Source organism: Poecilia reticulata, linkage group LG20 (genome assembly GCF_000633615.1).
Source record: "Poecilia reticulata strain Guanapo linkage group LG20, Guppy_female_1.0+MT, whole genome shotgun sequence".
NCBI classification, from domain to species: Eukaryota; Metazoa; Chordata; class Actinopteri; order Cyprinodontiformes; family Poeciliidae; genus Poecilia; species Poecilia reticulata.
The window spans coordinates 6294651-6319687 of NC_024350.1; the positions used below are offsets into that span (position 1 = coordinate 6294651).

Genomic DNA, 25037 nt, shown 5'->3' on the forward strand with positions numbered 1-25037 from the left:
CAAACCCAGGAATCTTGTTTGACGCAAAAGCACTGCAGGAGCACCACAAGAGTTCATGTTGGGATTTTCTTTTCTTTTGACCTCAAATCCACATGAGATGATCAGTTTTTGCTTTATTAGAGTGTACAAAAGTATTCCTTTTTTAAAAAAAACTATATATATAGTTAATATTTTAGATAGGAGACATGTTTTAAATCAAACAAAATGAAACCTGCTGCCCGACATTATGTTTATAACGTTTAAGGCTGGAGGTGTCAGGTAGAGATAAAAATTGGAAATCCGGCAGAAGTTTTCCGTGTCAAACCCTCGCAGGTGTTTCATCTGCGAGAACAGAGGCAGTTTATTACAGACGTTTTACCTCTGGACAAGATTTCTGTCAGAATCCTCACAGCATGACGACTTCACTGGAAGACGAGAAGCAGCCGCGCGATCCGAGGAGCTGAATGTACCGACAGAATGGAGAACTCGCCTCCACATGCTGGGCAAGGCGTGTTTGTTTTTGTAATACTTTTAAGATGAAGAGGAGGATGCAGCCTTCTGATCAAACTAGCACACTGAGAGGGAACACCAGACTCTTTAGTCCCAGGATGGAATCTAATCTTAACTTCTTGTACTTTATTATTTTTTTCATATGTACACCAGTCTTGTTAACTGACACCTGATTACATATTTGTTGATAAACTTGAAAGTTCTTCAAAGCCCTCTTTGATTTGAAGCAGTGGCATCTTTTAATGTTTTTATTCTTATTTTTTTTGAAAGTGTTGGGCAGTGTTAGAGCCCCAAAGTGGAAGCAGATTACTGGAGATGCACCAAGACTGATGGGAAGAACAAAATGAACTTCTCCCAAAGAGAGAATTTGTTCAAACTTTAATTACTTAATTGGACATTAAGTATTATATCTCACTAAAATGACTTTCTATAACTACATAAAATGCATAGTAGCCATTTGAAATACAAAAGTTGCATCTCTGTTAAAGCTAGTAAATTTCTCAATAATACAGTTCAATGTGGTTTAAATGAATTTCTCCTTATAGAGATTTCACTTCATTCCAGACGTGGTTGAAAGCAAAGAGTTACAATCGAGTTTGATTTTGTTTAAACCTAATTTAAAACATTTGTATAACATCTCATTACATGAAACTTGTAGCGTCATCCCATAGGGGGAATTTATCCTTAAAAAAATCATATCCTTTAAAAAAAAGAGAAAAATTCATGTTTACATTTTCACATCTCGATTAGATGAGCTTCTCATATCTGATAACATCTTTTAAGACGTGAATGTTTGTTATGATGAGCTGCTGCTCCAGTTTTTATTTCCTAGCTTGGGAAATCTGTCGTAGATTGGTGCATCTCTAGAATTAACTTAGCTTTCCCATTTTAAGAAAAGTCTCAATTTGTCATGTATTTGACTTTAAACTAAGTGGCTACTAAGAGCTATGGAGCTGTGAGAAATGTCTTCATGAGTGTCGATTCAAACCTTTTCCTGCTTGTGTTCGTTGTTCGACGTAGTGATTCTACGCCGAACGTCCTACAGCCACCTCGTTTTCAGGGCTTCGTCAATGTGCTGCTTGTATTAGATTTTTTTATTTGTGTGTGTTTGTCAGCCTACTGTCACTGCAACTGATCTATGCATTCACGCCTGTTATTCCTGAATGTGACTGCCGGGAGATTCCAGTGATGGAAACTGTTCTCCGATCCAGAAACCCGTCCCCCATCTGCTGCTGATCTGTCTCCAGCAATTCAGATCAAACGTCCTTCCTCCCATCTGAAGGTCGTGTTGAGCTCCAGATCAGAAGCGCTCAGACTGCCGGTGTGGATCAAGAAGGAAGTCCGGTGTACATACTGAGGACGCGTCGCTCCAAACGGCCCGTTTGAGCAGTGCTGTACTGTCCCTCTGCTGCCACCCTCAGCCGTTATGTTTACTGTACTTTGGAAAGGTCAAACATATATTTCTAGAGTGGAATTTGGATTTTATGCAAATCGTTGATCTTTTCTTTTTCTTTAATTATAAGCAATAAATGCAAAAAAAAAAAAAAGTTCTGAGTTACTTTGACTTTATTGTTGCAACAGTTGCTGTGTTTTGATTGATATAAAAACCAGTTTACATTTATATTCAAGATTCACCAGAAATCAACTTATGAATGGAAATTTCTGGAAAATATTCTGTCAATGTCACATCATCTTAGTCCAACGCATGACACGAGTCTGGCTTTATTGACAAACGAGTGACGCTTCTACTGATTTGGGAAAAGAATCTGAAATGCTCCCAGAAAGCTAACCTTAACTAGAAGTTTCCACTTTTACTGTATTGCTAAGCTGATACTGAACACAAAGTTAATGAGAATATAGGTCAGTTCCTGTTGTTCTGCAACGCCTCTACTAGGCTCTTGTTGTAGTCTGCCACCTGCTGGTAGACGACCTTAGCAACCGATTCGTAGTCGCTCTCCTGAGTTTTGGAAGCGATGACTGAAAGAAAAGTTAAAGAAAGTTCAGGATGTCTGCATTCCTACTTACCATAATTAAATTGTCGTGATTCCTGATGAAGGATGTCTGGAAGATTCCTTAGAAATAAACTCAAATAGCCACAATTATAGTTCATACTGCTAATTTTTACTTTTATACATATTTTGAAGTGTATTTCAAGAGACATGAAGGTACTTGGTATTCAGTAGTGAACACAGATAAAACGTTAGTTGTGCTAACCTTACAATACTAATAAGTTTTGCTAACGCTACCAAAATGGTATTTAGCAGGAGCTAATGCTACAACTAATGATAGCTATCCTTGAAAGACTCCAACTCCTGGGCACAGATTTAATGTTAATATAATTCACACATTTTATTAACATCTAACTACTTGAATTTGTGACAGTCAAACAAAATTTCAGAGATGTCAAACTATTCAGCTGAAAATTGATAAAAGAACCAAGCAGAACTGAAAGATTAATCATGATGAATTAATGATTGAAAAATTTGTCAAATTATTTAATTAGAGTAGACTATATGTTCAAGAAAGAGGCTAAATGAAAAATCTGCATATTGTGACATTTTTATAAGATTAATTAATAAATTGTAATCAATAATTTGCTGCTTTATAGACTAATAAGTTAGTCGTTTAAAAAAATACATTTAGGGGAGGCTAACAGTGCCAAATATTTTCAAAGCTAGCAAAAATGCTAACATTTTGCTTATTTAGCTTTGCTATGAAGACATTAGTGGAAATAGTATTTTAACTTGAACTGTTTGGTGCGATCTGTGAAGGATACACTCTTTCATCACAAAGTTGTTCTGCTCCAAGTGCTGCCATTTCCTCTCCAGGTTGGTCAGCTGAGACACCAAAGACACACACACACAAACACACACCACTGAGTTCCTGAAAGAAACAAATGTGCTGAGAGCGTTCGGTTGGACGTGTTGCCGCTCTAACCTGAGCGTGCGTCTCGTTCTCCTGCAGCTTGGTCTTGAGGGCTTCATGTTTCTGGTTCATCTCCTCCAGCAGCTGGAGGAAGAAGTCTCTGCGCTGACTCAGGGTCAGCCGCTCCTCCTGGAGCCTCTGCAGCAGCAGAACGAAGCAGGCGCTCAGCGTTTGGTGAGGGGGTGCTGCTGTGTCCCAGGAGCGGTGGGTCCTACCTTCCTCTTGTCGTCAGCGCTCCGCCTCAGGGCGTCCAGGTCTCTGTAGGTGAGCAGCTCCGTCTCCATGGTGCTGACCTGCTCCTTCAGGGTGCTGAGCTCGGCGCTGATCTTCCCCTCCAGCTGCTGAACCTTCTCCAGGTCCTGCTGCAGCCGGCGGGACTCTGCAGGACAGCGACAGGTCAGCAGATAAAATCTTTTACTTTCCTCTGGGTTTGGGAGCGTCTGAGTTAAGGACCTGTGGTCAGGCCTCTGGCGGTGCTTTCTGATTGGACCACCTCCGTCTCCTTGCTGACCAGCACTTCCTGCATGTTCTTCAGCTCGCTGGCGGTCACCGTGTCGACGTGACGCAGCCGCAACATGTTCTGGACACACAGAGCACACCTCCAGTTTTAATTGTCCTCATCATCATCAGTCTCTCTCTCACTCACCCTGCTGCAGTGCTCCAGCAGAGAGACGATGTCCTCCTGGCTCCTGGTCAGTTTCTCCTGCTCCTCGGCTCTGGACTCCTCAAACGAGTCCAGGAACCCTGAAACAGTCATCGATTGGAACACAGTGTCTGGAAAAAGTATCCACCCCTTCATGTTTTACCCTTTTAATGATTTTATAAAACAATCATCATCAACGAGATGTAGCTTTCAAAGGGGCAGTTTTATATCTATAGTATCATTTTATAGCACATTGTTGCCATCAGTTATAAAAATGCTAAAAAAGGCCACATATGTTGATCATGATGGATTTGTCACAGTCCGTCTTTCTCTCTCTGACTGGAACTCACTGTCTATTTCCTCCTCCTTCCTCTTCAGCTCCTTGTACTTCTGTTGGCACTCGCCTGATGACAGAACAATGTATATATTAATGTATATATTAATTTATACATTTAATTTAAACAAAAGAATAAGAATGGTCCAAGACACATAGGGAGCTTAGAGCATCATGCAGCAGCGTTACCCTGAGCTGCCTCTGAGTCCTGGTCCAGGTTCCGGATGTCCTCTGAAATTTGTCTCTTCCTGTCTCTGATCTCAGTAAGCCTGAGACACACACACACACACACGCACACACACACACACATGATTATATCGAGCTGGCTATAAGCTTTTAGATTAACAAAGTGTGAATACACACTGTCTCTCCATGCTGGCTATTTCCTGGTTGTCCTCCTTCACCTGAGAAGAAGAAAAAAACACAAACATTAATCAAACTAATTTGAATTTAACAAAATAAGTCTACTTACACATTTTTCAGATGATTGGTCAGTTTAATATCAAAATCATATTTTTAATTTACTAAATACATATATTTTTTGAAATTTGTTGATGTATTCCCTATTTGGCCTGAAGGAGGTGCTGTTTCCTCTTGTAGATGTCCATTTTAATCCCTGGTGATACAAAATGTTTCTCATTTTCGAGCCAGACCAGTTTGAACGTTTCCCCAAGCAGTGAGGATGATGTCAGCGAAACATATTGTTCATATTCTGCTCTCTCCATGTTTCCTGTGTGTTTGTTGTTTCTGGATAAAAGGTTTTAGCAGCATAACTTCCTCATCGCCGTGTCACAAGCTACGTTCTCTTTGTAAATGTGCGCAAAACTTTGTTGATATTCCACTAAAGTTAAAACACACAATTTCACAGTTACATTGTTTCCATTAAATACGTCCACATGTATAAACAATTTAAAAAAATGTTGAACTGTCATCTTCCAGTCACTTCCTGTGATTTTCATCTTTTCTGCCAGTAGTAACATCCTGTTATTGACCACATGACAGGAAGTGGAAGTGATGCGAAAAAAGTGTTTCCATTGCAGTTTTGCAAAATACAGGAATCATTTTGATACAGCTGAAAAACCACCTCATTCAAAAGAGCAAAAGCTCCATATCGACAGATTCGGTTTTTCAAAGCTGCAGTGTTTCCATTGAGCACATTTATTTTCCAAATGTCAAATTGTGTAATTTTAAGATTAATGGGAACAAAGCAACAGAGAAGAAAGACCACTGATTTGCTTCAGAAGTAGAAAGGAGAAGTAGAACCTCCCGCCCTGTAACCCTAAACGAATCGTCCCAAAGAGGCTCCACCTGCTTCAGCAGCTTCTCCCTCTCCTCCTGGGGGGAGCCCAGGCTCCTGTGCTCGTCCTCCATGGCATTCCGCTTCCCCTCCAGCGATGCCAGCGTCTCATGAAGTCGAACCATTTCCTGTTTTATCTGTGAGTGGGACAGCTCCTGCAGAGGGAAGATGCATGATGGACCTGGACCTGATTCAGCGCTGCGTTCTTTTGGCCCAAACTCACCGCTTCATAGTCTTCCTTCCTGGTTACCAGGACGTCCAGCTCCTCCTGCAGGACCGCAAGCTCCTGCATAAAACACAAAAACATAGAGGCGAGGTTATAATAAATCATTTCTCGGGAGTTTTTATTGTTTTTTTTTTTTATCTAGACATACCTGCAACAGTTCTTCATTGGCTGTTGTCATGGAGAAATATTTGTCACGCTTTGCTGAAGGCATTGCCTGGACGACTTCCTCAGCCACCTGCCTCTCCCTTCTGATCTCCTCCTCGATCGCCCGGAGGACTTCTTCTCTCCTGCATGTCAAACAAGAACATGTCACCATCAGGGATGTCTCTGGAATTATTTAGGTATGTGAAACCTAAAGGAGGACATCAGCGAAGCAGATCAGCCGTAGAGAATTTAGCTCTAGAAGTTACGGATAATAAAGGGAAACTGTGGTGGGATTCCAAAAGAGGAGTTGGCCAAAGGTCTCCATAACAATATCAGGCAGATGAAATCATACAGAGATAACTGGTGCTAAAGGAGATACTTAATAAAGAGTGTGTGTGTAGGGGGGTAGAATCTGATGTGTCAGTATGGAAAACCTCAGAATAGAAAGAGTAGAAAGATGGTGTACTTTCTATATTTTTACAAGAATATACAAATCAAAACAGAATCATTGAAACGAAGAAAGGGGTCTGATTTCTTGAAAGTGGTTTTGCATGTTTTCTCCATAACTAAAACAGGATTTGGATCAATCTTTCTTCAGAAACTCTTGCTTTATTTAGCCAGGTTTAATAAATGTGTGTTTATGAGTGGAAAAAAAAATACTGACCACTGGATATTTGAGGTTTTATTTACCACTGAATTAAATTCAAAGCAAACAATGAATAAGAGATGAATAGTCAGCTTCTATTTTTGAAAACTTTAATTTCCTTGAAAATTTCACCCTATGTTGAGTTCTTTTTTTTAAGGCATCTCTGAATTAGCCACTTGGGCTGGTGAACCACATTAGTATCATTATCAAATTGTGGTCAGGAAGCCGTACATTTCTGATCTATTCCATATCAATAATCCTTGAGGATTCTCAATGTAACTACAATCTCTCCTCAGCGCATATTCAGCCTCAACTAAGGAAGTAAACCAATGAGGAAGTCCAGTTAGGAGGACTGACCTGATTGATTCGCTAGCAGGAACAGAGTGTAGCACAATTTAAGTTACACAGAGATCAAGGGTCACTGGGTGTGCTGGCTGCTTATGGACAACAGGTGAAGGAGTTTGTATGTGTACATGCTGAAACCCAGGTAAGTGTCTTTTTAAGTATGTACTAGCACAGCTAAAGACTCTCAGAGTGTGTGTTCGGTTAAATAAACAGCTTATATCAGGTTTTCTGTGTTGCATTAATGTTCATTTCCAAGCAACTTCTGGTCCTGTGTGTCAGCTGATCTTTATGAGTCTGTCATGTCCTTGTGTAAGACACTATTAGCCACAAGTCCAGGCCGTTGTTGCACAGATGCATTTTGTGAATTCAGCATTTTTGGATGTAGTTTCTATGCTGTACGGAAAGCAGAATCCTTAGCATTGCGCCAAGGCAACAGAGGAGCAGTTAAAGAAGAGAAAGAAATCTGATGATGAAGCTTTAAGCTAGTAAAAATGACTTTCTGTACTCATATGAGGACCAAAATCCCACTTTAGAAGACTGTAAAGCCCTGCAATTCACATTTTGCTGCTGAGCTCGACAACAAAGGTGTTCCAACAAGTACTAGGTAATGGCTTCCTGGGTGATTAAATATTTACGAGTAAAGATTTAGTTTTTTGTAGCTAGATTTGTTTGGCGAATATTTTGTCTTTCTCCATTATGTATAATTATGCATAATTATTTTCTACTTCAGTAAAGTACGATTTCCTCTATGAATCTTGGTTTTTATTCTCTCCAGAGTAAAAGAATGGACGGATGTTGGCAGTTTCTTCTCCTGCTATGTCTTTCTGCAGTGGCTGAATTCGGAGAAGCAAACAATGCATCGGTATGAAACGTTTTAGGCCCTGTCTGTACGGGAACGCTTTTTCTAAAACAGGTTGTCGTTTCAAAAACACCCGCATCCACACAGGACTGTTTCCACAAAAGTTTTCATCCATACAGGAACATTCGGCAATTACACAGCCGTCAAAACGCGCCAGGGGAGAACGGAACAAGCACACACATATGGCCTCCACACAAGGTCAGCGGTAAACACTACAAGAAAACAAGAATGGCGAACAACAAAGCGCCAAGTGGAGTGACGACAAAGTTGAGCCTGACACGTATCTCGAATTAGGCGTTATAGGACCGGGATAGAGGTCGGCTAATAAGTTGGTGTTTTCACAAAACAGGTGCTACACGAGAACAACGTTTTCACTCTGGAACCTGTTTAAAAGAAAAAAGTAAATTCCATGTTGATGCGGGGCACACACGGTTAAAATCGTTCCCGTTTTAGAAAAAAAAAATTGTTCCAGTATACACAGGTCTCCAACATATTTAATGTCAATGTTTCATTTCCTCCTGATTATGGTTCTCTAATTATTGTCCATCCTTCAGCTGGTCAAAGACCTGAAAGATAAGCTTCTACAAGTCATCCCTCCTAATGACAAGTCAAATGTTTCCATTCTGGAGATCAAAGGCAACCAGATCACTTTGAATGAGACGGACCAACAAGCCCTGGCTACTTATTCAACACTAGTTGAACTGCATTTAGGTGAGAACCTTGTCACTACTGTGCCGGCCAAATTCTTCTCTGGGCTATCGCACCTGAGAGTCCTATCTCTAAGCAGAAACAACATCAGCAGGTAACTAAGAAAGCTAAATGCAGTGGGTATGGTGTTCTGTTCTACAACAAAATCCAATCAATTGATGATTCCTGGTTTGTTTATGGTTCTTGTTCCAGTCTGGATCCTGAGGCTTTCTCTAGACTGGATGTTCTAGAAGACCTGGACCTTTCCAACAACAAGTTGACAGATTTCTGTGACAAGACATTCATCAACTTAAAAAGTCTGAAGGTAAGCTTTGCACTAGCGGTATACACCTTCCCATCACCAAGACTGACACTACAGTCTTGGTGACAGCAGCCAGGTACTTCCTGTTTACCATGTTGTAGTCAGCAACCTGCCTAACCTGTCCAGATTTACTAAATATCCTCAAGAATCCTGAAAGAATGGCCTCATGTGTTTGGGATTTACTCTACATGCAGACAGGTTTTGGTGATAAATATGATTCTTAGCCACAGATGCTTGCAGAAGTGCGAAACAGACATTACCAACATTAAGGACTGTCACATTATAATGGAAGACTCGGGCACTAGAGGTACACATCTTCTCAAGGTGTCGGTCCAATTACTGCTTTCCACTGATGTTAATGAATGGCAACAACTTGAATTGTTTATCTTAAGTAAGCTAAACTGATTCAAATTTGTTCAAGTGTTTCCTGGCATCTACCAACCCTAACATGGGTGTTCTCATCAGACCCTGTATCTACAAGAAAACCCCTGGAACTGTTCCTGTTCTCTGCTTGACACCATTGGAAGGATGAAAGAAGCAAATATCTCTTTTGGTACCAAGATTCCTTTGTAAAAACACACAGACTCTCAGTAGCTGTTGCTGAGAAATCTAAGTAAAACATGCATGACTGCTATCCATGTCTTGGTCTTTAGGGGAACCAAACGTCACCTGTGCATCTCCAGCAGAGCAGAAAGGAAGAAATCTCCTGGATTATATAAATATTTGTTCTTCATCACCACCAGTCATTGTGCATACGGACCATAAATCTCCAATACCACCAGTCACCCCTCAACAATTTAAAGAAACCAACAATACGCCAACAACCACTTCAACAAGTCATAATTGTACCGTCAGCAAACGTAAGACATACTCTATGATGCACTGTTCTTCTATGCAAGTCATTCTTCCCTTTGACGTGGCACCCAAAAGTTCCTAACGGTCATATTGATACAGAAACCCTACCTTAGGTGGATCACAACATTTCCTAAGCCTCTAAAAAACAACTAGTTAAACTGAGTTTTATTTTCTTTATCTCCACTCTGCAACCAGGTCAGAAAAATGTACCTGGACACATATGGAAGTTCACAGCCTGCGTTGCTGCCTTGGGCCTGACCACCTGCATACTCATCCTCACTGCCATCAAAGGACCTTCCTGGTACAAAAGCTTCCACAACTACAGACATCGGAGACTGGTTGAAGACGATGAAGAAGAGGGCCAGGACACCATGCCAACTGAAACAGGAGGGTGCCAGAGCCAGCAGACGTTCACTTTTGAGGAACTGAGTCATCGGATACAGGAACAAGACGAGGAGGATGGATATTTTGAAGATCCATACATCAAGAGGATGGAGGATTCAGAGGAAGAGATACAATGAGGAACAGAATCTCACTGAAGGGCTGGTATCAAATTAGACTGAATCTATAAATTTTAGATCTGTAAATGTAGTTGTTTAATAAGCTAAAGAACTAGCTTATGTAAACTAAGCTTGTTGTTTAGCTTCTATATACTGTGAAGAATTATTGTTTGAGGTTTACTGATCCTTCTCCGTGTCATCGTGTCTGATTAAATGAGCAATGTAATCATGTTAAGAACAGGGTATCTGCAGGTTTAGGCAAATCAAATGAAAGACTTTTGAAGATCTTTTTAATGCAACATTGAATAATATTTAAGACCAAAAAAACTAGAAATATTGGGGATGTTTGGGGGATCCTGGTGTGTTATAATCAAATGTAGCAAAAATGATGACATTTCCGAGGTTTGTTTGTGGTACTTGGTAGCAGCTTTATGCTTCTCACACTGCTTATGGCTCTCTACAGCCTTAACCACCTTAGTGCCAAGCTTCAACATTTCTTTGGCACAAAATGCACTGACACTCGTGTGAGTTAGCAACAGAAGTGAGCCAGTGGCAAAAACTAACATCATCCATCCAACTGATTATAAATTTGCACTTATATATGACTGACACTGAAATGCTAGTGCTTGATAGCAAGAATTAGCAGATAGTTAGTGGTAGCCTCAACTGCCTCCAGTAACAGAAAAATAAAAACTACATATATAAAATTAAGTAGCACTGCCATGACAAAATGTAAGACTTGTAAATTAATGTCTTTAATTCATAAAACATTTATTTTATGGATTAAAACTATTTCCTACCCACTCTCAGCACATGCTTGCTTTGAAGAAATCATATGGGTTTTCTTAATCTTAATCTGTATTCTATTAGTTATGACTGAATAAGACTTCATGTATCCAAATCTGAATGTGTGTATGTAATTGGAATTGCATGAATTATGTTTATTTTTTATATATATTTCAATGTGATATAAATTTGACCTGTATGTCTTGAAAGTGGCTTGAGATTATTTAAACAGTGCTATGGATTGTCCACTCCTGCAATTCATTAAATCATCTAACTACCAGGAGTCATATTATGCTCAAAGTTTTAGTATAAAACTCTGAACGTTTGAGTATAGCACAAATTGACTCCATTAAGGACAGATTTCAGCTGTCACTATCAAAGACAAAAGTTAAAAGATGGAAATGAAAAACAGGCTTGGATGTGTCTTTTTTTCCTTCAAGTGTGCCCAACAATTTTATGCTGACCTGATTCTGAATATTTGATGAAAAAGTTTAGGTTTCCCTATTTTGATATGGTGAATATGAATCTGCGTGGTTACTGTGATATTTTGTTGGCAAGCCATTGCCTTGAAGGACCTCAGTCAGTTCCGTGTTACACTGCTGCCTGCTTAAACATAGTGAAATGAGCTGAATGATCCATACTCTCTTCTCTCTGTGAAGATGCTGTCAATGCTTCGTGCCTCGATGTCGTTCTGCGCTTTCAGCTGGGAAAACACAAAGTAAAACGGGAAGCAATGAGGAACAATGCTGAATGTGTCCTCGGGCAACTTTTCTAACCAATACCAGGTCATGCTCACCATGTTGTAGTCATTGATCATCTCCTCCATCTCTGTGTTGGTGTTGAGCTTGTCCACCAGCTGAAAACAGATTTGATGTAAATAAGAATTTAAAAAAAAACCTCCCAGATCATCACTGAGGCTACAGTCTTGGTGACAGCAGCCAAGTACTTCCTGTTTACCATGTTGTAGTCAGCAAGCTGGCCCTGCAGGTCCTTAATCTCTGCAGCCAGACCCTCTGCCCTGCAACACACACAAACAGAAAAAGGTTTATAATACAAACGGATTTGATCTCAAACTCACTGATTGCATCTTTATAAAAGTGGATAAATCCATCACAGACCTTTTCTCATAGGAAACATAGACGGAGTTCTCCTGGTTGTAGTTCTCTATCTCTTTGTGCAGTTTGCTGGTCTCTGTGGTCAGCTCGTTGATTTTACTCCTAATGGTGAAAACAACAGAAACATTCACTTTCACGTCATAGTGTCGCCTAAAAGTTGAAATATGGAAGGATTTCTGGAATATTCTGCAGTAACACAGCATACCGCCTTGCTAAATTATTCACACCCCTTTATATTCTCCATATTTTGTCTCTTTTTGCTCTGCTGTGAGAGAGAGAGAGCAGACTGACAGAACACCAGGTCTGAGTGACTGTCACTAAACTAAGAAACTTTTCAGATCACAAACAAAAACGGTAATCAGCCAAAATTGGAATCGGCAGGTCGGACATTTTAAAGATGCGTGATCGGATACAGTTGGTGGAGTTAAAATATGATTTTAAACCTATAAAGAGATATTAATATTTTTGTTTGTCTACTGAATGAGATACCAATAAAATTAAATGGAGACAGTGGTTGTAATGTTAGAAAATGTGAAAAGGTTGAAGGGATGAGATGTAATGCTGCTTTAGCTAACACACAAGTTTTTTTTTCTTTTTTTACATGTGAATTTGCTTCATTTTATTTTCCTAACTATATTGTTCCCTACATAAACTAAAAGTAAAAATAGCAAAAATTCACACTTAAACAGCTTATTAGAAGAAATGATTGTGTCGGTAAATGTGGCCACAATCTGCTGGTTATCATGTTACCTGAGGAGACCCAGGTAGTAGGATTTATCCAGAATCTGTCTCTGAGGTCCTTCAGAAAGGGAAGCCAGGAGTTGGAAGTTGGAAAGTGACAGAAAAAAAGGGAGAGAGAGAGAGAGAGAGAAAGAGAGGTAACATCTTGGTGACTTTGTTACTTTTGGTCATATAAAAGGAACCCGTCCACCAACAGCAGTTCATTTAGAGACAAAGACAAGCCTGGTGGCACTTTAACTATACCTTTCATTCCCGTCTTCATCCCACTGAGGCCCTGCTGGGTGACGGGCCTGTCAGCCACTTTAATGGCTGCTGACAGGACTCCAGGAGAGGGGATGGCCCCTCTCATACCTGGGTGCCCACTGGTAGTTGGAACCATCTGGAAAACATCACTATAAGAATGACTCTGATTATAAACCGACTGATGTGTAGCAGCAGTTGTCCTGTAAGGACAGCGTTGGTATCTTTCCTGTTTGCCATTTTCTTATTTTTATACAAGTACAGGAGCTCATAAATTCGATATGTTTAGAACTTGTATACATTCAAACCTTTATTTAACTGATGAAGAGTATTGCTTTTTCGTAAGCTGATGACAAAACATTCATATCGTCACACAGGAATCTGAGTCTTTATGTTAGTTATTCAACATGTTCCCTCGGTGGTTCGGCCTTACTGAAGGTTTGTATTGCACTGTGGAAGTGTGAAAGTTTAGTCATGTCTGACTCGCTGTTAAGCAATGAGAACTAAGACTCCGGGATGCCGCGGAGCGTTTACCCCGGTTGGTACACGTATAGCGGTGGGAGGAGGTCGCACTGCTGTCGGGGGTCTCCCGGCACCAGGAACCGCAGATCCACTCCGGCTCATCGGCCTCGCAATGCCGGAAGGTGGTCTCTGGCTCGCCATGATGCCTGAAACCAAGGGATGGATAACTGACAACAAGCGAACAGTCACATCGATATTTCAGTTACGTTTTTAGCTCAGAGGAGCAGTTAATCTTTTAACGTCCTCGCTTGTCTTGAAGCCCTTTGCTCCTGTAATCTAAACATTTTCTAATCCTGCGAATATTCATGTCAAAATGACGTTTAGTTCAGCCTCAAACTACTGCTTAACATTACCAGTTTACCTTTAGCCTCGGAAAATGTCTCGGTTCCGAACCTTTAGTTAGTTTCCATTGACGATTTCCTTTGGTTTCTGAAGCTGCTCCGGTCTCCGTCTGTTGCTGTGTGGTCAAAAAATAATGTAGAACCCGTTAAATGAAAACAGAAAAGCTACACCATTCTAACTGAAGCTAACATTCAGTAGCTCGAGTGATGTTGACGTTACCCCGGTAACCGTCGTCTTCTTCTTGATTTTTTCCCCCTTGACGTTAGGTATGTATTACCGCCACCTACTGGTGTGGGAGTGTCTTCTTCCTTCTTACATATCAGCTAAAACATGCTTGCCCCCTAGCGTCTAACAGAAGTAATGCAAAAACACACCAAACAATGTGGTGAGGGAAAGAATGGAAGGGAAGTGGTGGAAAAAAGTTAAAACGGAAAGAGGGAAACAGCATTCCTCTTCCTGTTACGTGACGTCATCCTGATTCTTAGTGGGGTTCAGACCTAATAAGTTTCCTGACAGCAGATCTAAAATTTCAATATTTTCCCCTGTGAGATACTTAAGCACAGATGCAGCTGACTGTGCACTCAGATGCGCCCACGCTCACCTGCTATTGATGTTGCGCAAGCTCCGCACTGACGGCTACAGAAATCTGCAGGCAGGAGAAGATTATCCTAGTGGTAGGACTCAGCAGGACTCTTTCCCAACTTTACATGTGCTCATATGAAGTTAGATGATCATTTATGTCAGGGCTAAAATATAGTGAAAAAGGCTTTTTGTCACAAATTTTTCCAACTAAAAGTTTTTTTTGTAGTCATCTGCAAAAACTGGCCTCTGTGCATGTTTGAGCCACAACTGCAAAGAATACAACTGAACACAAATATGAAATTTAGTCCAATTTATTTTATGTTTAATAATCACATCACTAATTAACAAGTAATCACAATAAACACTTCTTTTTTTCAAAACCAAAACTAAAACTCAAAATATTGAGAAAAACATAATCCCACGCAAAAAACAAAACAAACAAACAACGAGGAAATTCTGTAAATGAGAGAAAGTCTACCTAACACAAGCCATTGTTGGTTTTCAGCATGCTCTGCAGGTATAGCAGTTATTCATTAGCTAGTGTTAAATGTTTATTTGAAGCTCCACGACGCTCCTCGGAAAGGTTTCAGGTGCTACAGTGAGTTGTCTAACTCTAACTGTGTGTTAGGCTCTCTCTCAGACAGGCTGCTGTTCTGGAAGTGCCATTCTTAGCCAGTATCGTCTCCCTTCACTTGTCAGCCTCATGTACATCACTTTTTAGTGATGTACGTTATATTTAACTTTATCCTTAAACCAGCAGGGGTCGCTGCATTCTTACTTTTCGAGCTATTCTCTCCATTATTTTCATCTCTTAAGACTGGGCTTCTTGTGGCAGCACACACAAGTACAAGAAAATATGTTAGAAATATCCTAATTAATTAGGTTCTATAATACCACTTCAGTATTTATGTATAAAGCCGTTACAGCACTTCAAATGAAATCAAATACAGAGGTGTGTTGACAGGTATCTTCTCCAACGCTAACTGTAAAACTGCAGCAAAAAAAAAAAAAAAACTCACACCCCGAGCCCCTTCAACCATGAGAGCGAAACTGCCACGAGGCTACATGAACACAACGATAAATACATGTACAAAAGTGTTGCGTCTTTAGCACAATTTATCTCGACAGACATTCTTTCACTTCAGTGGCCCCCTTTCGAAAAAATAAAAACAAAACAAAAAACAGGCCAAAGCTTACCATGTTGTCACAAGTATTCAGAATAACAGCCATAACAGTCATGATAAAAACGCTTCCTCCCATAAAAACCAGCAAAGCTACGTGGAAATAAAAGCACGGTTCCCGCCCACGGACCGATAACTGCAGCTGTACGTTGTTTGTTCGTAGTTTTCAGGGCGAGTAACAGTGCATCTATGAACAATCTCAGAAGTAGAGGAGAATGGAAGCTTATGGCTAGAAGCAAAGCTGGGTTTTAGTTACAGACAGGCACGTGGAAGAGCTCAGCTAGAAAATAGCCGTGAGATCAAAGCTACGCCTTTAGAAACAACTTTTTCCGTATGAAATTACAAGCTATTGCCTATATGTATCAGAATGTGTACAATTTATTACTAGACTTACAGGAATTATAATGGGAACGATCTGAAGAAATCAGGTAAAACTGACAAACAGGTTACTGTTACCAAGCGAAAGCTCATTCATGTTTGAGTTACTATTCATAAAAAGTGGAATTACCACTACATCACAGTTAATCCTCTTTGATATATGATTTAAAGCATTAAGGTGCAGTTTAGTTTCATCAAAGCAACAGCAACATATCAACTTGATAAAAAAAAATTTCTTTACATAAAGATTCTGAAGTGTGACTTTGAATTCTTGGCATTACCTCTTGTGATGGATCATTAAAGCTTTGTGACAAGTTATCTTGAGATAAGAGATGAGGGCAGGTTTGTCAAATATTTTGAATAACATATTCGCTTTTAAAAGATTTCGCAGGTGTAACTAAATTTGTCTTTAATACATTTGAGTTTATTAAATTGCAGTGACAATTGAATTTCTCTGAATAATAGATATTCAGAGCCCACATCTATGTGAAAAATAAAAATAAAACTAGAATTTAAGTACCAGTGAGTAGTTTTACACTACTTAGTAAAATGACCTGGATCTGTTATTTTTAAGTGAGATTATACACAGTCAATAACATGTAAAATGTTGTTCAAGTGAGGATTTGCTTTTGCAAGAGGTTCAAGCATTCTCTGGCTTTCTCAGAGTTTTCATAGACTACAGTGGGATTTCTGAGACTGAAACAGACTTATGATGGTACATTTGCTCTGATCAAAAAATAGCTGACTAGTTTTGGGCTTATGAAAAGGATCAAGACAACAGGAGGGTTAAGGGCCCTTAATGGTCGCACCGCTGAGTAGCGTTGTTTTCCGCATAAACACAACCACGGAGTTAAGACCAATCACATGATAGTTTTCCACGGAGAGAGGAGTGAAAAGTTTGCCAAGGGGGTTGTGACAAGAAGAGGCTGATGACATAAAGCTGAGAACAAAATGACTAGATTTCTGTCGTGCGGCAGCGGCAACACTGAGAATCAATTTTGACAGTTCGGTGTGACCATGCAGAACCCTTTACCAACTCCAGGTATGATACTGATATTCAACAAAATGTCACTTTAGTCTATTACATAGACAATTTACTTTCTAAATTTAATCCAAAAACAATCAGTAACATAGTTTTATTATAATAATTAAGCACTTTTACTTGAACAGAAAAAATATTTAGTAACTGGTTCAACATTTTAAAATGTTGCATTTTGGTGCTATTTCATGAACTCAGTGCTCAGTACTCGTTCATGAATAAGTAACCACATTTAGAACCAAATTATGTTAACTGACATTTTTTAGAGTGTACTAGCAAAAAAATGTCAACTCATGCTCAAATTAGATTAGCTAAGTGTCGCTAGCTGGCAGGTGGAGCTGTTAGCTAGCAGGTGACCATGGTGAAGCCTGTAAAAGATGGAAATATTTTTGAAAAGCTGGTTATAAGTAAAATAGTAAGCTTAAAATTGTTTGCTTAAAATGTTGAAAAAATTGCTAATGTAGCATTGTTTGCTAACAAGCTCCATGTAATGACTACATATTGTGATATGTATGTATTAGCTAAACAGAATAATATATATTTCCTATAATATCCTGGATATATCAAAGTAACATTAAAATTATTGATAAACATATTTTACAAATCAAATGACCACTGATAACCTATCAAAATATCATTCGGCTAAAAGATTTTCAACAATAGTTAAGTTGCGTAATCAGTATGTACAATGTTGGAGCAGCATGATTAAATCTCAACACCAAACCATCACAAGAACTTCCTGTCAATTTCTTATTTTAAAATTATGCAAGCAATACCAGAACACAACACCTGGAGTAAAACCCATGAGCTTTGAGTTTGGGGTTGATTTTCTATTTTCTAGCCATGCATCATAAAGGCATCAGGAGGCAACAGGTTGCTACAAGAGAAGAGAATAAAGTAAGACCATGTCCCAATGGCAGTATGCCAACAAGAAGAGCACTGAACACACTATAGTACTGTAGATGATTTCTAAATTGAACTGAATCTTGAGCAAACTCCTAAAACCACACTAACCTGACCCGCACAGAAACACCTAAAAATAGAACAGTCAACAAGGGCAACACCAGAACCAGACTGCTCAGAACAGAACAACTCTTCATCTGCCACCATATTCTCTCTCTCTCTCTCTAAGCTGTTTTAGGCGTGAGACTGCATCACTCTTATCTACTGGGGTTCTTCTTTTTTTTTTGTTAAGGTAAGACAAACAGGAGGCACATATGAGACACTTGGTTCCTTTTGTTTCAGAAGCAATCAGAACTGCGTCTCCCTCATCTCCCTCTGGACTCAGTGAAAGCTTCTCGGCTTCAGCAAACGTCCTATCTTATATTATTTAAAACCTCTTCAGTCACAGCACTGACCACGTATCTGATATTTAACCATGACTCTGAAATTCCTTTTGTATTTCATCTATCGACCTTTTCCTCAACGTTCTGCAACATTCTTCATCTCCTTCACACTGTGTGTCTTAGTTTGCAAGAACATGTGCGTGTTTCAAAGATTTTCTGAGCACTACTTGATGAAAAGGAAATAAAACACCTGTGGTATTGCTTTTCTATGAATAGCATTGATATAATAAATACAACCTAGTTCTATTGTCAAGGAACTTGATGGAAAGAAGGAAATAAAGAGGATCCAAACAGAACAAAGTTGCTCATTTCTATATATAATCTTTTCAATCAAACACCTCATCACAAACACAGAGAATAAAGAGTTAAATTAGAGTTAAAACAGCCTTCTTTTTTTAAAGTCAGCTTGCATATGGTTGCATGATGATCAAGAAAGAGGAAGCCATGATGAAATGGATACTGAATTACTACAACGTTACAGAAGCAGAGAGTATGTGGCTACAGGGGGGAAAAAACGACTCCTTAAATCACAAGGAAAAAGAGATGGGAATCCAATAGGAGAGCCGAATTGTTCTGGTCACTACTGAAGAGACTGCTGCTGCCACCTGGTGGGTGTGCAGTGGGGAATGATGGTGGTTTTTCTAGCAGGTCCCACCACCGGGTTTCCACGTGAAAGCCGGCGATTCCAAGATGCCAGACTCAGAGAGCTCATTGCCGTCCTGGAATTTTCCTTCACATAAAGTACCAGTCAGGACCAGTCAGAGTCTAAAGTTACTTCAGGTGGTGAAAGTGGTGGTGATGATGAAGGCAATGACGCATGACTATGTGAAAGAAGCACTACTGCACGATGATTCTAATTTTCCAATAATGGATGTGAGATTAAATGGGGTTGAAAAAGTTGGGATCCCTTCACGGAGACGCCGCTGCCGTCTCCCCGGACCTCCACCTGTAGGTGCAGGAAGTAGGGGGTAAAGGGGGAGTTGAGACTCAATGGAGGTGCCTGGGTGGTGGCTTTGGTTGGCCATGCGGGGAGAACGAGGAACCATGTGGGCGGGAACTGTTGCTGTTGTCCTGGGGGGGCTGGCCAGATGGTGATGTCAGCGCTGTGGTCCGTGCGAGAGCGAGCATTCTCGCGGAAGTTGAGCTTGATAGACTCAATCTGCAGCGGAGGGGTTAGGGGGAAGGGAACGGGGGGATGGGGGGAGTAAAAGTGAGGCAAGGAGAAGGAAAAAAAAACATATTTACAGTGAGGAAAAGAGGGGAGGGAGAGGCGGTGACGTTATAGGGGGTAGTTGAAATGAGGAGGGCAGAGGGATAGCAGAATTAGATGCCTGTAAGATAAAAAGTCAAAATATAATCAGATGGACTGCAGACATGAGAAATACAGATGCATTCAGACACAGCACACGCAGAGATGATACTGTATGAAAGAGGCTCCCATGTACTCTGGCAAACTTCACCCCCACGTAATCGAGGCAAACTCAATGTCCGTGCAAAGGTCAGTTTTTCCATACTTGGTGCCTCAAAGTAAACTGCTCAGAGGTAACAGGGTTCACATTCAACATTTTTCTATGCTGCACTGAGAGGTTGATGTTGAGTCAGCGCCATCTTGTGGAAGTACTTGTTATCCACTTATCTGGAACCTGATTGAGGGAGATCTTCATACGTCCAGACTTCCGTCTCCCCGGCAGATCCGGAAGATGCCTGAGCTATGTCAGCTAACTTCTTTCAAATTAGATATATAAAAGGAATTTGTCATGAGAAATGTGGGAAATTGGAATGCTTGACCATGAATTCTCAACCGTAAACGGACAAAGTGTGCGGCTCACAGAATATGCACAGTATGCCTGAGTATGTGGGAGCTTCAACACCGTGGCGGAGTCAACATAAGGTTTTCAAACCTATGAACAATACCAACTGCAAAGCACAGTTTGAGTGTCATCATGGTGTGGGTCTGTTTTGGTGCTTCACAATTGGTGGAATCATGACAATGGAGGACCAGTCATCAGTTTACAAAATGGCAAGAGTGGGGAAAATAGTTACCCAGTACACATTAAACTACTTTTGGAAGGACTAGCAGGCTAACATTAACCTCCTGGAATGTCCTCAGTCTCAGTCCTGCTGAAATGCTGAGGACTGTCCTTAAAGTAAAATGAGTTCAACTGAGAGCTGCACCAATAAGAGCAGTTCTCATCTGACCCTCAGCTCTGGGAACCCCTGGTCTTGGGGATGGTTCCTGGCAAAAGAACATTTGTGAGCATCATTGACTTCTTCTGTCAGTCTCCCCCATCTGAGTTTCCAATGGGGTCATCAAACCTAAAGTGGAAACTTGGAGCGCATATAGAAACTTACTTGTCTCTGGCATTAGAGAGTCCAGAGCCTGGGGCTCTTGGACACCCTCACCATCACTGGGAGCCCCGTCCTTCAGTCCATTCTCCTGGGCATTGGGGGTCCCTGTAGGCCCCATCTCGGGGCCCGGGGCCGGAGCCAGGCTGCTAGTCATGGGAGTTGCCTTTCCCTCTGTCTCCTCCGGTCCCTCAGCCTAGAAACACACAGATAAACATGTCAGTTGGTGGGGATGGAACAACCTGGCAAGAAAATTCCAGTCAGACAAGTTTGCCTGTGAAGGTAAATACTTAAGGCTGGTGGTAAGAGACGGAATCACACAAAGCCAAAAGAGCTAAGGTTTTAGCATCAAATGACCAAACAGGCATAAAGAAAAGGAAACTATGGAAAAGCTGGGGCGGAAATACTGAGTATGAATCTTGAACCCACACAGCTTTGAACATTTGGAATTTTTTAACTCTTCCCTCATTGACTTCAAACTGAAGCAACCATTAGAACCAAGTCTACCAAGCATAAAGTTACATCTATGAGACCACATGGATGCTCTGCCAGCAGTTTCAGCGGTGATCCAAATTCCATTAAAATGTTAATTAAATTCAGTTTATTTTTATAGCGCTATTTTGTCTCAGTGCTGAGGTGAGACCTGGCAGATTTACTTTCACAAGTGTGCAAGACTTTATTAGAAATTGCTTTGGATTTATGTCAAATGTAGATGGAAAAGAAAGGGAGACAGGTGTGAGAAAATGTTTAAAGGGAAATGAGATAAGAGTGCAGGAGAAAAAGAAAGATAGAAATAATACAAGACAACACCCTAGAAGTCTGCTCCTACATGTACAAAAATAGAGAAAAAAATAAAACAAACAAACAAAAAAAACCCCAGAAAAGTTGATGTGCAAGATACAAATATTTTGGAAACATTTAGAGGATGCTTTGAGTGGGTAACCGTTGGTTACAGCTGAAACCAGAATAAAATAAATACCTTAAAATGCAGTTTAAATTTTTGTTTTTAAGAGATTTAGACTGCACTTCATACAAAATTTTATTAAAATTGGTTGATTTAACTGTATGACTCGTTTTTGATCTCATGAAACTGGGTAAAGGCGTAAATTCAACAGGAATAACCATGTGCCCCATGGGTTAGTATTTACCTGCAGACTTACAGGGAATGAAGACACTTAGCTCTTAGTTTTGTTCAGATATCAGCAGTGTAAAAACAGCAGTTTCTGCCCCTCAGACTGACTCTCCACGCTAGCCTCACCTTGACGTCCCCTCCTCCAGGTGACCCCACTTTGGGCTGAGCCTTTTCCCTAATGTTCACTTTGTGGGACTCGAGCTTCATGACGCCTCCGCCTGCAGTGCACAACAACAATCAGTCTGATAATCAAACGTCAGGAGAACATGCAAAGCAAACAACTTCACCAGGGTCTCATGAATTTATACATTGTCATTAAATAATTACATGCATTTTCTGGTCAACAAATACAAGAGAAGATTATTAATACGTAACAAAAATGAGAGAATAAGTTTAACTAGGCCATTTCACCAACTGTCTTGGCGTTGTCCTGTTGATGACCTAATTTCAACAAAGCTTCAGTTTTCAAACAAATAGTCTCATATTTAACTCAAGACTGGCTTGGCATACAGAGGAGTTAATGGCTGTCAAAATTACTGCAAAAGATATTGGTCCTGTGTCTGTAAAACGAGCCCAAATTATTAGCTTTCCACCGCTACGTCTGGCCATGGAAGGAGCTGTAGGTGTTCATATGCCGTGTTTTATTCACTTCAAACATGGTACTGACCTTTCTTGCCAAATAACTCTACATGCAGGATTCTGCAGACTTTAAATGTATTAAAAGTCTTAAAACCTTATATCAATTTTATCTCATAAAAATAATTAAAAAGCCCCAAATTCCCATACAATGTCTTAAATTTCCTTCAGTTATGTTTTAAAATGACACATTTATTCTTTATCCATTGTTTCTACCATTCACTGGCCAATTAAAGCTTCTTTAGGAAAATAAGTAAAGGTTTGGTATTTTAAATGACTTCACAGACTTCAGACGTATACGCTCAAAAGAGGACATTCTGTTTATAAAGTTAACCATCTTGGCTCACCAGGCTTGTGCTTGATGTTGTCCTTGGATCCGCATTTTGAAGTCACCTTACTTACATCCACCTTCTTGTTGAGTATCTGCACCTGTTGAAGTTGATAAAAAGATTTATTTTTTAGTTCAGTTTTTATTCTGAAAGCACAGACTGAAGTTAGGGTCCTTTGCCAGGTTTACTTCATCTCAGGAAGGAAAACTAGAAAAGAGTCAGTTTTTCAAGCTTGAGAAAACATAAAAATGAGAGCTTGATTTAAAAAGCTACAATAAGTTCTATTCTATCCATTCATCTTTCCAGTGTTTCAGGAACTCCCAATCATTCATGGAGCTTCTTTAGAAATGTGGACTGTGGTTGCTGACGTTAGCGCTGGGGACATCTGTCTGCTGCTACATGTTTAGAAATGCCATATCTTAAGCTTGAATAGCTTCACTTCACTGGGTGCCTTTAAATCTCAACTTAAAACCCACCTGTTTAGAGTTGCTTATGGCTAAATTAGGGTTAGAGTGCGGGTTTTGATGTCTTCCATGTTTGTATGTCTTTAATGTTTTAAATTTTTTTTTTTTTTTTTTTTTTTTCTTCTTTCTTTTATGTATGGGGAAGAAAGTGAAAAATGAGGGTGGAAAACGATGAAAATTAAAGTGGAATGGAAATGGAATGGAACCAGTTAAAGTCCGCGGGAGGGCAGACTCCTCTAACTATAAGTTAGTTAAATTCTGTGTGGGACGGCGGCGTCCTCTGGTAAGGGAGTTTGTTTTTTTTTTTATTTTTATTTATTTTTTAATTTTCTCTCTTTCTCACTGTTTGTTTCTGTTTTTGTTTTAATTGTGTAAAGCACTTTGAAATGCCTTGCTGCTGAAATGTGCTATACAAATAAAATTTGATTTGATTTGATTTGACTGATGAGCTCACTCCTTTTATCACAACCTGAACACAACAGGGCCCAATCAGATTGTTCTTTTGAAGCAGAAATTAACCCCCAGTGGGTCATGAAAAGCAACTGCATCGTCTATCACTGTCCTCTGCAAACGTTGCTTGTGCATCAGATTTCTGAGTATACCAAAAACGCATGGATACAACGGTTCTGGCCAGAACTTTTATTAAAACAAACAAACAAAAAAAAACAATAAATTTTTTTTTACATGTTAAAATTTATGTAATTAATCAAAATGAATGCATTAAAGCCCCGGTCTTAGAAGTTACTGTATTTGAAAGCAGGGCCAGAAAAACATCCCATGATAGGCCCATACATCCAGTGCTGCCTAAAACACCTGGGTGAATGTGACACAATAACACATACAAGAAAAAAAACAGTCACAGCCAATCAGAGTTAGTGGCAGAACAGGGTGAAAGAGGGGAAGTTTAAGGAAGCATGGGGAAGGTGAAGCAGGTTCATTCGGGGTGGGGGTCGCTGGTGCCATAGGGTGTGTAGTTCTGCTTTGAGCCTCAGTGACGTCACCCACTGGTTTTCTGAATGGACTTGAAACTTGGAGTCCTGCTTTGGCTTTTTTGAAAGCAGAAGGGACCTCATCTGGTGATAAAATTCTTAAGAACCTGGATCCCTTAATAGTACTTACATTCCCTCCACCAGGAACATGCTTCATATTGTCCTTGGAGCCCAAGCGTGAGGTGACGTGGCTGAAGTCCAGCTTTTTGGAGACTATTTGAACCTATATGAGTACAGCACAGTGGCAAGAATGGAGAGGGCAGAGAAGGGCCAATGAAGGGAAGGGGAGCACAGGGGGAGGAAGTTAGACAGGAGAGGTGAAGCAGAGGGTGAGGAAGACAGGATAGGAGAGGCAACCACCACAGCTGAGGTTAGAAAGGACAAGACAGCAGGAGAGAGCAAGGTTCAACAGAGCAAATCCTACCGTGGCTGCCAATTCACATTCAAAAATTTAATTCTAGGATACCTTATTCATCATAAAGAGCAACTAAATGTTGGTGTAAGTCATATAGTCAGAGTTGTTATAAATAGTGATGCCGTGGACAGAAGTTAAATCTGAAAAAGCCTCTGACTGAAGACTGTACTGTATAACAGTCT

General features: G+C 40.2%; 3 protein-coding genes across 21 annotated transcripts in view; 1 reads left to right on the top strand and 2 right to left on the bottom strand.

Annotated features, from left to right (window-relative positions):
- Nucleotides 1-2037: 2037 nt before the first annotated feature.
- ift74 (intraflagellar transport 74) lies at nucleotides 2038-14437 on the bottom strand. 5 transcript variants are annotated; one of them, XM_008438479.2, is made up of 21 exons: nucleotides 14238-14437; nucleotides 14070-14133; nucleotides 13689-13822; nucleotides 13158-13293; nucleotides 12924-12972; nucleotides 12177-12275; nucleotides 12016-12076; nucleotides 11855-11914; nucleotides 11700-11761; nucleotides 6063-6201; nucleotides 5912-5974; nucleotides 5700-5843; nucleotides 4755-4795; nucleotides 4581-4660; nucleotides 4408-4461; nucleotides 4061-4158; nucleotides 3868-3994; nucleotides 3630-3793; nucleotides 3427-3552; nucleotides 3266-3326; nucleotides 2038-2466 (listed from the first exon to the last, which is right to left on the bottom strand). In XM_008438479.2, exons 3-21 carry the CDS (start codon nucleotides 13815-13817, stop codon nucleotides 2351-2353), a joined length of 1809 nt encoding a protein of 602 aa, XP_008436701.1. In that variant the 5' UTR covers nucleotides 13818-13822; nucleotides 14070-14133; nucleotides 14238-14437; the 3' UTR covers nucleotides 2038-2350. The 5 variants fall into 5 exon arrangements, with proteins under 5 accessions (XP_008436701.1, XP_008436700.1, XP_008436698.1 ...); XM_008438478.1 differs by lacking the exon at nucleotides 14238-14437 and having other exon boundaries at nucleotides 14070-14231; XM_008438476.1 differs by lacking the exon at nucleotides 14238-14437 and having other exon boundaries at nucleotides 14038-14231.
- LOC103482355 (leucine-rich repeat-containing protein 19) lies at nucleotides 6465-11693 on the top strand. Of its 3 annotated transcripts, none has more exons than XM_017301857.1 (7): nucleotides 6465-7653; nucleotides 7825-7911; nucleotides 8463-8710; nucleotides 8809-8920; nucleotides 9383-9470; nucleotides 9571-9777; nucleotides 9968-11693. In XM_017301857.1, the coding sequence occupies exons 2-7, from the start codon at nucleotides 7834-7836 to the stop codon at nucleotides 10291-10293; spliced, it is 1059 nt and encodes a 352-aa protein (XP_017157346.1). In that variant the 5' UTR covers nucleotides 6465-7653; nucleotides 7825-7833; the 3' UTR covers nucleotides 10294-11693. The 3 variants fall into 3 exon arrangements, with proteins under 3 accessions (XP_017157346.1, XP_008436697.2, XP_008436696.2); XM_008438475.2 differs by having other exon boundaries at nucleotides 6465-7191; XM_008438474.2 differs by having other exon boundaries at nucleotides 6465-7911.
- A 458-nt stretch (nucleotides 14438-14895) lies between the features above and the next one.
- Nucleotides 14896-25037, bottom strand: part of LOC103482353 (microtubule-associated protein 4) — a 100473-nt gene continuing 90331 nt past the window's right edge. For 9 of the 13 annotated variants that reach the window (XM_017301851.1, XM_017301848.1, XM_008438463.2 and 6 more), the window contains 5 exons: nucleotides 24571-24663; nucleotides 23006-23087; nucleotides 22149-22240; nucleotides 20897-21086; nucleotides 19716-19875 (listed from right to left, as the gene is read on the bottom strand). In XM_017301851.1, the coding sequence (XP_017157340.1) occupies nucleotides 19868-19875; nucleotides 20897-21086; nucleotides 22149-22240; nucleotides 23006-23087; nucleotides 24571-24663 (465 nt within the window). In that variant the 3' untranslated portion in view covers nucleotides 19716-19867. The other 4 variants (XM_008438465.2, XM_008438467.2, XM_017301847.1 and 1 more) reach the window with 3 other exon arrangements.